Here is a 12,608-nt window from a genome sequence, read left to right as displayed (position 1 = left end):
TCGGCATTTAATCATCCCCTGACTGATAAGACGTGTTGGCTATACCTAGGCCGTAAGAACAGTGTGATTTACGGTGAACACATGCTTTCCTTTTGGGGGTCTGGAATTGTTGTAATTGCTAGGCAGAGGATGCCTATGTGACCAGCTCCCAGTAAAAACCTTGCATGTGAAGTCTCTAATGGGCTTCCCTGGGCAGAAACATTGCACATATATGACTATATTTTTTATCGCTGAAAAAGGGAACGTAATTGGTGTGTCCCCTCATGGAAAAGAAAAAGCACAGGAAGACTAGACGTGGATTTCTCCAGGTTCCACCTGTGTCTTTTCCCCTTGCTGATCCTGTTGTGTGTCCTCTGGCTATATTAAGCCCTAGCCAGGCGTGCATCTGTATGCTGAGTCCCACGAGTCTTTCCAGTGAACCACCAGACATGTGGGTGGTCTTGGGGGCCTTCAAAACACTTCTAAGAAACAGAAATATACACATCATCTGCCTGTGAGTATATACTTCATTCACTATTGTTGCGGGTTTTCTGTGACAAAAAATACACCGTAGAACTGAGAAGCTGAATATAATATATACAAAATTCTAATTTTTTCACCCTTATACTTGTAGCTCAAGAAGAAAATGCTCTAAGAACATCATGTATATGATCCTCATTCCCAAAACTCTCTATTGTTACGTTTAGAGAGTCACATTTAACTACCAAAACAAGAGGGATTTTGGGGATTTAAGAAAATAATGTTCACTACCACCTTAGTTACCCAGAAGGACATCAGAAACAAAGTGGGGGTACAGTGGGGTAAACAAAACTACTTCTGCCCATGGTAACCAAAAGTAAGAGAAAAGGCCTTTAGCAGCAATCTCAAACCCATAAAATGCAATCCTGGCCCAAGCTGTGAAAACTTTAATTGTCAAAAAAAAAAAAAAAAAAAAAAAAAACCACCAATTGAGCCAGATCTTTTGTATGTCTAAATATCAAATCAGTTCCCTGCTCTTTTCTATGTTAACTGAATATCATGCAGCAATTATAGTAACTAGCCGGAGAGAAATTGCTTTCTGTTTAGATTTTCCACCAAAGTAGCATTAACTTTCCATCAAAGCTGCATCAAAATCAACATGCGTCATCAGGAAAACACAATATGAAACTGATCCCAAGTTGTAGAAACCAGTCAGTTAACATGTACTTCAATTCCTTTCTCAACACAGGCTTCCACTTCCAATAGTGCGAGTTTGGGAAGGAGAAGATGCATTCGTTTCTTAGGTCTTTACCTCAGCACACAAGTAGAAATAACACAGCAGAACCGCAGCTTCTGAGCAGGTGATCAGGAGAATTATAAAGACCAAGAAAAGGAAGCCAAACATGAAGTACATTTGATGAGACCTGAAAATAAAAATGATAGCCTTAAAATTAACTTCACAATACACAGAAAGACCATTCCAAATGAATACAAGAGACGGTCACGTTTGTCTAACCTGAGAGATTCACTCCAGACCTTCATCGATCCATCCAACATCCAGAAACCATTCCCTGACCGACCAATGTGGCTTCAGAGTTTGGCCTGATCTCCTCCAGTACGAATCCATGTTCCTACTTACCCCTATTTCTCTGCTCGTGCAATTCAGTTTTCACTAAAGAACCATCAGTATCTCTACCATTTTCTTCATGCACATTTTATGGTTGTTTTGTTTTTTGAGAGAGAGAGAGAAAGCAAGCGGTGGAGAGGGCCAGAGGGAGAGAGAGACAGAATCATAAGCAGGCTTAGCCTGACGCAGGGCTCGATCGCACGACCCTGCGATCATGACCTGATCCAAAATCAAGAGTCGGACGCTTAACTGACTGAGCCACGCAGGCGCCCCTCTTCACGCACACTTTAAGCCATGCTTTCTTTTTAGCAATGGAAGGTTCTAAATGCCATAAATATCAGCAAATACATTATACAACCAAAAAAACCCCACAGAGTCAGGGGCACCTGGGTAGCTCAGTCGGTTGGGCATCTGACTTCGGCTCAGGAAATGATCTTGCAGTCCATGGGTTCAAGGCCCGCAACGGGCTCTGTGCTGACAGCTCAGAGCCTGGAGCCTGCTTCATATTCTGTGTCTCCTTCTTTCTCTGCCCTTCCACTGCTCGCTTGCTCTCTGCCTGCCTCTCTCTCTCTCTCTCTCTCTCTCTTGAAAATAAATAAGCGTTAAAAATTTTTTTAAATCTCGTGTAGAGTATATACCTGGTTGCAAGGACGAAGAATGGGGGTTGGGGAGCATCATGTATATAGATAATAAGTATATACAATGTTGTACACAGCAAGCACCCTCTTTTTCATTGAAACAAAAGTTAACTTGTCCAAAGAAGCTTTTAGTTTTCACTTTAAAATTATCCCATCAAAAACATCTGGAAAATACAGTTACATAATCTATTTTGCAGCATGTTAAATATTTCGTTGCTGACAAGGTAACAGATTTTACTGCTTATCTTTTAAACCAATTTGCCACAATGCTGTTTAAAAAGTGAGCAATTAATGTGCATGATTAAACCTCACTTTTGAGGACTTGAAAGCTTTGTCTGAAAGATTGCTTTGGGATGAAAGTGTTAGAAATACACACAGCTGGCTACTCCATTTGATTTTATGGGGCCTTTGCCCCATCTCCAAAACTCCCTCTGCAGCGACACCCCACTTGCCCAGCTCCTGAAACCAGAATGCAGTCAAGAATCAGGAATTAAGGAAAAAGGGACTGGGAGAAACTGAAATAGCTGTCACGGACCTGGAGCTTTGCAAGTAAAAACTGTCGCACTTTGGAAAGCCTGGGTTCTCACCTTACGTGCGTTTCTGTCTCGGTTGCCAGAATTCTTTAAAAAACATTTTTTTTAATATGTATTTATTTTTGAGAGAGACAGAGACAGAGCATGAGCAGGAGAGGGCAGAGAGAAAGGGAGAGACAGAATCCAAAGCAGGCTCCAGGCTCTGAGCTGTCAGCACAGAGCCCGTCGTGGGGCTCAAACCCACGGACCGTGAGATCATGACCTGAACCAAAGTCGGTCACTGAACAGACTGAGCCACCCAGGTGCCCCTTGGTTATCAGAATTCTTTTTTTAGAGATTTTTTTTAATGTTTATTTATTTTTGAGAGAGAGAGAGAGAGAGAGAGAGAGAGAGAGAGAGACAGAGCGTGAGCAGGGCAGAGAGAGAGGGAGACAGAATCCAAACCAGGCTCCAGGCTCTGAGCTGTCAGCACAGAGCCCGACACGGGGCTCGAACTCGCAAACTGTGAGATCATGACCTGAGCCGAGCCGAACGCTTAACCGACTGAGCCACCCAGGAGCCCCGGCTATCAGAATTCTTAAACCCCAACAGATTCAAAGCAGCAGATAAAACGAGGAAAGCTGTGAGGAAAGAGCAGGCATCCTGACACCAGAACTAACAGTTGACAGAAAGGAGAGCCGAAAAACATGACTTACAGCTCAAAGTAAGTCTTTGAAGCTGTAAGTCTTCAAAGTATTTTTAGCAGAGGAACTCTGAACTCTTGCATGGAAGGTTGGTATGGAAAAGAGATACACATCACGGCTGCCTCTTCCGGTCTTTAGGTGCCTCCTTCCAAGGGACAGCACCCCCCCCCCGCCCCACCCCCTGCGAAGGCTCGGAGAAGTGTGGTGTGAGCCAACTTTGTAAGTCATCTGGAAAGGCTTAAAAAGAGGTTACTGCTTTTAAAAAAGGAAACCTGCGTAGAAATTTCCATCAAAAACTGTCTTTAAAAACTTGTGAATTAAGTCTCAGTTCCCTAGGAAGTCCCCCCCACCCCAGGGGTCAGAGGGCTATTTCCTGGATAAAACCAGAGGCAAATGAAGTTTTGCCATACCCAGACTCTAACCTCCTTGAAATATAGGAAACTTCGTTTATCAACAATTAAGATGTTTTGAGTTGTGACGATACCGTACTCACCAAATACTGTTCAGAATGAGAAAGAGTTGAATGAAAACACAGCCAAAAGGTAAAATGCCACCGATCATGATGCCAAACAGTGGTTTCGTAAAAAAACTCTGCTGAGGAATGTGAGGGGGAATCTGGTTCGTGCAAACTGGAAACCTAAACTGCTCGAAGAGAAATCAGGTGAAAATCAGAATGACATGAAATTGAAGTGAATTTATAGACATATAATCACAAGACAGAATCCTGAATCGGAACTGGACACAGAACACTTCCCAGAGCAGTCATGTGGGCAGAGGCTAGACCAACACTGTGCTATAGAAAGATAATGCAAGCCACATAGGCAGTTTTAAATTTTTTAGAAGCCGCATTTTAAAGAGTAAAAAGAAACAGGTGGAATTAATTTGTGAATCCATTTCATCGGATCTAACAAATGTTCTCAGTTGCGTGTGTCATTGCTATAAGAAGGACTCAGTAGGGGCACCTGGGAGGCTCAGTCTCTCCAACGCTCTCTCTCTCTCTCAAAAATAAATACACATCAAAAAAAAACTGTTTAAAAAAAGAAGTAGTCAATAGATGTTTTCTATTTGGCTGCTGTTGTTCTGTCTGCAATCCACTGTGTATTTTCCACTTCCTCACAGCACATACCAGTTTGGAAGTAGCCACATTTCAGGCCCTCAAAAATCACATGTGGCCAGTGGCCACCACACTAGAAAGCACACAGCTAGGCAATAAGGATGTTTATCGTTTCCTGTCAGTTTCAAGGGAGAGACTGGACAAGATTTAGTGGTGCCTATTCCAATATGAAGTAATACATGTCAAAAAGTCGTCTCAGAATTTGTCTCACGCATTTCCCTCAAAATCTGTCGGTAGTTTTCAGACATTTTTTCTTTTTTTCTGCTCTGTGTGGACCTCCAGCTTCCGTTTTGTGTTGTCTGATTTCTCCCTTCGCACACAGTGTGCAAACTCACACTATGTCTTTATACATTCCTTTTGCAGAGTAGTCTTTTCAGTGTCCTGCTCCTTTACCCTATATGTACAATAAGCTAACTTCAAATCTATAAACTCAACAGTTCCATTTTTCAGACTGTACCTTAGCTTTCCTCCCCTGCTGTATACTTTTCTGACTCGGTTAAAGTCAGCCTTCCTACTACTATATATCCTTTTAATTTTCTCCAACAGAGACAGAAATTTAAACAACCTATAAAGTGGGGAGTACTTTAAAGAATGTCTTTTAAAGAGTTACTGGGTTCCATTTTTGTTAATTTTTAAATCTTTTATTCTGGAATGATTATCCCAGGATGCCTGGCTGGCTCAGTCAGAAGAATGTGTGACTCTCGATCCTGGGGTTGTGAGTACGAGCCCCATGCTGGGTATATAGATTACTTAAAAATAAAATATTTTTAAAAAGGAGTATTCTAGGAGCGCTGAGGTGGCTCAGTCAGTTAGGCGTCCAACTTCGGCTAAGGTCATGATCTCACGGTCTGTGGTTCAAGCCCTGTGTCAGGCTCTGTGCTGACAGCTCAGAGCCTGGAGCCTGCTTCGGATTCTGTGTCTCCCTCTCTCTCTGCCCCTCCCCTGCTCATGCTCTCTCTCTCTCTCAAAAATAAATAAACATTTAAATAAATGATGAAATAGATAAATAGGATTATTCTTCGTAGTTTTCTCCAATGGTACATTTCACATTCCATGTATAGTAATATACACGTTGAGGTATTATTTCAGACATCAGTCAATGGTCAAAAGCAGTATGTTAGAAATTTACCTTTTTCTTGGCTCCAAAGTACGCACCCACAAATGTTAGGGGTACTGAAATTCCACACCACATTGCAAGAATCCCTATCAGAGTACCAAAGGAGATGGCAGCCGATGAACCTTCCACCCAAAGAATCACGTTCATAAAAAAGAGGTCGGCAAAGACGACACTGGGGAGAAAAAGAGTCATCAGGAAGCAATATGCTTTCGTGAAAATGTTAAACTCATACTTGAGGTGAATATCAGAAAGTTCTTTTGGTGAGAAGGATATAATAAATTATAAGGCTATACCCTAAAAGAATAGTAAATCTCGGGGCGCCTGGGTGGCGCAGTCGGTTAAGCGTCCGACTTCAGCCAGGTCACGATCTCGCGGTCCGTGAGTTCGAGCCCCGCGTCAGGCTCTGGGCTGATGGCTCGGAGCCTGGAGCCTGTTTCCGATTCTGTGTCTCCCTCTCTCTCTGCCCCTCCCCCGTTCATGCTGTGTCTCTCTCTGTCCAAAAATAAATTAAAAACGTTGAAAAAAAAAATTAAAAAAAAAAAAAAAAAAGAATAGTAAATCTCACTGTGGGAAACCAGTCATTGAGCTGGGACTTAAACCCAATACCATATAATAAGATAGCAGTTCATTATAGGACATCATTTCCACATCCTACTCATCTTTGCACCCCCAGAGTCCAGCAGAAAATAAATGAGATGGGGAGTAATATGCCACGGAAAAACTCAATATGCAATAGAGTGAACACAATAAAGACAATGCATAGACTAGGGGCGCCTGGGTGGCTCAGTCGGTTAAGCGTCCGACTCTTGGTTTTGACTCAGGTCATGATCTCATCTCGCGGTTCGTGGGGTGGAGTCTGGCATCAGGCTCTGTGCTGACGGTGCGGAGCCTGCTTGGGATTCTCTCTGCCCCTCACCCATTTGCGTGCTCTCTCTCAAAATAAATAAATAAATAAACTTAAAAAAAAAAAGAAAATGCATAATAAAAACAGATTTCTTTTAATATTGTGAAGTTTTTATTTGAGAGAGAGAGACAAAGACCCTTGCGGGGGGGGGGGGGGTGCAGAGAGAAAGAGAGGGAGAGAGAGAATCCCAAGCAGGCTCCAAGCTGCCTGTGCAGAGCCCGATGTAGGACTTGAGCTCACGAAACTCGCTAGATCACGACCTGAGCAGAAATCAAGGGTCGAGCATTTAACCAACCGAGCCATTCAGGCGCCCCTAAAGGCAGATTTTAGAATCCTAGACTGAAATAGGCTACAAGCCTCAAGTCCAATAAATGTTCACTTAAAGCAAGAGCTTTAAGTCAATCGCTCAAAATCAACAGGTCAGCTGCTGAATCTACTGGATAAATCACCAGGCAAGCCCAGTTGTCGTGCCCCTATTTGTTCCAGACAAGTTGGCTCAGTGCTACAGGTGAGTATGGGCAACCATATGGATGTGAGTGTTTCTGAAAGCCTAAAACATGAGGTTGAAAAGGTGGGCGGAGGCTAGATTGTGGAAGGCTTTGAATGGCAGGGTAAGGAATGCAGACGTCCAGAAGCGGCCGGAGGGTTTTTACGCTCAAAGCTGTGAGGTACATAATACAGTCTTCCCGGCAGATGAGTCCACAGCACGGCAAAGGACAGACCTAAAGGAAGAGAAACTAGAGACCAGGAGACTAGATAAAAAGTGGTAAGAAATGGTATAATGTGGTGATGGTTAAAACCTAAGTGATGGATATGAAACACATGAAGAATTAAGAGGTTTGGTCAAAGATGGTACATGGAGGGGCGCCTGGGTGGCTCAGTCGGTTGGGCGTCCGACTTCAGCCCAGGTCACGATCTCGCGGTCCGTGGGTTCGAGCCCCGCGTCGGGCTCTGTGCTGCCGGCTCGGAGCCTGGAGCCTGTTTCCGATTCTGTGTCTCCCTCTCTCTGACCCTCCCCTGTTCATGCTCTGTCTCTCCCTGTCTCAAAAATAAATGAAACGTTAAAAAAAATTTAAAAAAAAAAAGATGGTACATGGAAATCACACCTTTGGCTCTGCTCCCTCCTCAAAACTCTGATAAAATTATGGTAAAAGAACTTTAAAAGGGTATGAATACACAAGGGTGGGGAACACAGGAGAGAAGCAACCAATTTTGTAAACCAGACAGCAGAAGGACAAGTAGTAACTGAGTTAGTAGAACAGGGAGACCTGGGATCCCGAGTCGTCCGTAGGGAAAGCTGAGAGGCAACTCCGCTGACACCAAGGAGCTCCAACAAAGGCTCAGGGATTTGTAGCACCAGGTTCCTCTGGAAGTAGGAGGGAAGGAGTGGCTAAAACCAGGACTGGTTGGAAGTCAGCCTAAGACACTGACATGGCTGCCGGCTCCCTCCCAACTCTGCAGAGCCAAGGAACTTCCCTTCCTGACCCCAGCAGAAGACTGGAGGTCTAGTCTCTCAGAGAAGGTCCCTGAAGCTCAGAAGAAAACTTTAAAAAGGAAAATCTGTGACTGACATCCTCGGAGAGATTAGAGGAGGCACTGCAACCATGAAGCAAGAGGAATTAGAAATATGACAAGGAGAATTAAAACCTCAGTAAAAGGGTTGGGATATAAAGCTAATGATATGTCTTAGAAAGCAGCGTTAGGGGTGCCTGGGTAGCTCAGTTGGTTAAGCATCCGACTCTTGGTAACGGCTGAGGTCATGATCTCAAAGCTTGTGGGTTGAGTCCCACGTCAGAAGGAGGATAAGGGGGGGGGAAGAGAAGAAGAAATGAAGACACCCTAAGTGCCCGTTGAAGGATGAGTGGATAAAGAAGGTGTGGTGCACATACATATACATTAGCATATTATTCAGCCTAAAAAGTGAGGAAATCTTACCATTTGCCACAACATGGATGGACCTTGAAGGCATTATGCTGACTGAAATAAGTCAGAGAAAGACAAACACCGTATGATCTTCCTTACACGTGGAATCTAAAACGCAAACAAAAGCAAACCAAACTCCTGGAAGAAGAAAATCACACTTGTGGTTTCTGGGGCCAGGGTGGAGGCACGGATTGGAGGAAGGTGGTCAAAACTTCCAGTTAGAAGATAAGTATGTCCTGGGGACGTTATGTACAACGTGATGACTACAGCTAACACGGCCGTGTGACAGGGAGGCTAAGAGAGTAAATCCTCAAGAGTTCTCATCATCACAAGGAGAGATTTGTTTTCCTTTTTTTCCCTTTCTTTTCTTTTTATTGTATCTACGTGAGAAGACGGACGTGAGATGAACCCTTTGTGGGACTCTTTTCACAATATATGTAAATTGAACTGCGATGTATGTCGATTGTTTCTCAACAAAACTGGAGGAAAAAGAAAAAAAATTGAACAGAAGAAAAAAACGAAAGAAAGGAAAATTAGACAACCCAGGCACGTGCAAAATAGGAGTTATTTGAATAGACAGAGTTCTGTTTTAATTTTTTTTAATGTTTATTCTCGAGAGAGAGAGAGACAGAGACAGAGACAGAGTGTGAGTGGGGGAGGGTCAGAGAGAGAGGGAGACACAGAATCGAAAACAGGCTCCAGGCTGTCAGCACAGAGCCTGATGCGGGGCTCGAACTCACATACCGTGAGGTCACGATCCGAGCCGAAGTCGGACGCTTAACTGACTGAGCCACCCAGGCGCCCCTAGACAGAGTTCTTAATGTCTTTTAGGGATATTAAATAATTCCTCAAGGTCAGACAGCTGATAAGAGGCAGAGCTAGGATTCGAATTCACGTGTGTGTGTGATTCTTTAAGGGCAAGCTGTTTCCATCCCACTATGCTATACTAAAGCCTCTATGGTGGGGACCTCCCCCCACCACCAATCGGGTGTATCTTCTCTTCCCCCAGACACTTAGTCAAAGACCAGAGAGAGGGAACATGGTAACATCCACATTATGAGGCACTAGGTAAAGCTTTGAGGTCTCCCGTCGAGGGAATCTCTGGTTTAGTCCTGTAGTTGGAAGTTCTCTCAAGGTCCATTCCAATTCTAGGATTTAATGCTGCCTTCCAATTTCTGATTCCGGATCTTTTTTTTTTTTTTTTTGGATGTTCCTCATCTCTCATAATAAACTGACTTCAGCCATTTGTTCCTTCATTTTACTATTTCTGCCTCACCTCCCCCCCCTCTCACCCCCGCCTTGTGTGTACGATCTCTTCTGCGTACTAAATCTATGTCGGTAGGGACATTGACTGTGCTTTTTCAAGGCGCCTACTTTGCCCCTGCTGGAGCTGTGGTTTTGAACCCTTTCAAAATACAACCACAGTAAACCTCCACCTTAGGTCTCAGTGGTTTCTGGCATCTTAATAAGGGAGGCTGGTTTCCCATGATTTAACCATACTTCTTCAAATGTTTCTTAATACCTTTCTGCTCTAATGAATTTGTTGAGCCACAGTATTCCTCTGCCAAATTTCCTAGCTTTTGAGAGATTCATTTCAGCCGTTATCATTCCATGGCCAGAAAAAATTACTTCTCACTTGACAAATCATAACCTCCCTTCTTATACATAAACTCAATTAACCTGTCTCAACGATTTCCCTTTTGAAAGTACACTCTAGAATGTTAATATGTGTTTAACAATTCTGTAACTGCCCTTCAGTTTCAAGTTTTTATATTCTAAATAGTTCTTCCTTTGTTGGTCTCTAATTATTTCTAGACCTTTTCATGGAATCTTAAACAGCAAAACTAAAAGGAAACTTGAGAGGTCATCTGGGTTCATCTCCTACCTGAAACATTTATTCACACACTCATCAAACATTTATTGAGTACCTATGGGTTAGGCCCTGGTGTTCAAAGATAAATAAAAATCTTTGCTCTGCAAAGCTCAGTCTAGTGGGGGACAGAGATAAACAAATAAATTACAACACGACACGGAAAATGCTATAGCAGATGATAAACACAGAGCAGTAGGAACACAGAAGAAAAGAGTGACCAAAAATACTTTATAGCTCACAAAACAATTTCACAATCCATTAGTTCATTTATTTCTCTGAACGACTCTGTGACACAGGCATCACAGGCAAGGAAATGGACAATCAGGAAGGGGATAGGACTTCCCCAAAGTCACTTAGCTAATACTGACTGCCTAATATTAAGTGCTGGAATTCAGACTTGCTTCTTCTAATTGTTAAGTTTGGGTGCGTGACCATCAAACTATGCTGCCTCTTCTTTTCCCTTCCTACCACTTTTGGGGTTATATGAAGGAAACGTATATAGTTTAATAATCTTACTTTCTTCAATTTCTTCTAGGGAGCATAAGTGTTCATTAGTCTAAATGCTTCTCCTTTTAAATGTAAAGCCTGATTTTTTTTTAAATAATAAATTTGAAGCCAGTTTTACACTGCCTATTTATGGCACTGTATCAGCTACTCACATTTATACACTGCGAGGCACTGAACTTCTCTTTCAACCTACTACTTTCTAAGAAATAAGAATGCCAGTACCTTACGATTTTCTCTCCCATCGACCTAAGAGGGCCCCTAAGCCACTTGAGGGAAATATATCCTTTGTATCATGCCTGTTTACTGCTTTAAAACTGCATTCAGGGGTGCCTGGGTGGCTCAGTCAGTTGAGCGTCCAACTCCTGATTTTGGCTCAGGTCATGATCCCAGGGTCATGGGATCGAGCCCCTCATTGGGCTCTCCACTGAGTGTGCAGCCTGCTTAAGATGCTCTCTCTCTTCCCCGCTCTGTCCCTCTCCCCCACTCACACTCTCTCTCTAAAATAAAATTATTCCCATATTACCCATGAGGAAACCCAGGATTAGACAGGTAACATCACTTGCCCAACAGGCCGTGATTAGTAAATATTATCTGAAGCTCTTTTTCGCCGAATTTAAAAGACACCTGCATAGCGCAATAATTTTAAATCTGTGCTGACGAGCATACAAAGTATTAAGACGTAATTTGTATGGCAGTGACGGCACGAAGAAGGGAGGTGAGAAAGGAGCTTGATAGGAGCAAAGTTTTGTCTAATATTGAAATTAAGCTGGGATTCATCCGAACTAGATTGGTGTAAATTGGGACACTAATTGTAATCTGTAAGGTAACCACTAAGAGAAGAACTCAAAAAAAAAAAAAAATGGTAAAATAGATGACAAGGGAACAGAAATGGCACCGCAGAAAATATCTATGCAACGGAACGGAAGACAAAGATCTCAAAGAGGTACGTGCACGCCTATGTTCGTCGCAGCGTTATTTACAATGTGCTCAAGGCCCGGTAACTAGGAGGAGGTAGAATTGGGAATGAACCACTCTATACGTTTGCAGTATAGGGTACGTGTGCGTGCGTGCACACGCGCGTGTGTGTCCGACTCTAAAGGCTGTGCCGTCAGCTTCTGGCACTACCTCTCCCCTTTAATATATGGTTCTGAGTTGGTGTTACTGTTGTTCATAATGAAATTACTTAAAAATAGGTAACACGTGCATATGGTACATGATGCAAAAAGGTGGGGAAAAAAAAGAGCGAAAAGTAAATCTAATACAAATAGTCTCCTTCACACTCCTGTCCCCCGGCCCCCCGAAAACCCACCCAGGACACAAGCACCGTTCCCGGTTGCTTTTCAAATCAAAAACTTTTTTTTTTTTTTTTTACTTTGACAAAACTGTGTCTTGACACCGCGTCATCTCAAAGTCCATGTAAACCTGAGCCGTGTAATTATGGATTTCTACTCGAATTTTTGAATTTCTCTGTGTAAAACATGCTTCACAATCAATCTCACAGAAAACATGATGAAAACAGCTCATAGCGCATTGGGAATGCTAATGCTTTTCTCAGACATTGATTGTTCAATTTGGCTCATCAAGCTTAGCGATATGATATATTCTAATTCTTTTACATTTTCTTTTTTTTTTAATTTTTTAACGTTTTTATTTATTTTTGAGACAGAGAGAGACAGAGCAGGAGCAGGGGAGGGGCAGAGAGAGAGGGAGACACAGAATCCGAAGCAGGCT

General features: G+C 42.9%; 1 protein-coding gene across 1 annotated transcript in view; it reads right to left on the bottom strand.

The window, feature by feature from the left end:
- LOC131502015 (transmembrane 9 superfamily member 2-like) overlaps positions 1–12,608 on the bottom strand; it is an 89,809-nt gene that overhangs the window by 14,595 nt on the left and 62,606 nt on the right. The window contains 3 exon segments of the mRNA XM_058712638.1: positions 1,271–1,382; positions 3,933–4,081; positions 5,683–5,842. Of these exon segments, the coding sequence (XP_058568621.1) occupies positions 1,271–1,382; positions 3,933–4,081; positions 5,683–5,842 (421 nt within the window).

The sequence above is a fragment of the Neofelis nebulosa genome, chromosome X, assembly GCF_028018385.1.
Source record: "Neofelis nebulosa isolate mNeoNeb1 chromosome X, mNeoNeb1.pri, whole genome shotgun sequence".
In the NCBI taxonomy this organism is placed as follows: domain Eukaryota; kingdom Metazoa; phylum Chordata; class Mammalia; order Carnivora; family Felidae; genus Neofelis; species Neofelis nebulosa.
The sequence above is the reverse complement of the archived record's forward strand: the minus strand, read 5'-3'. Positions and strand labels throughout refer to the sequence as shown.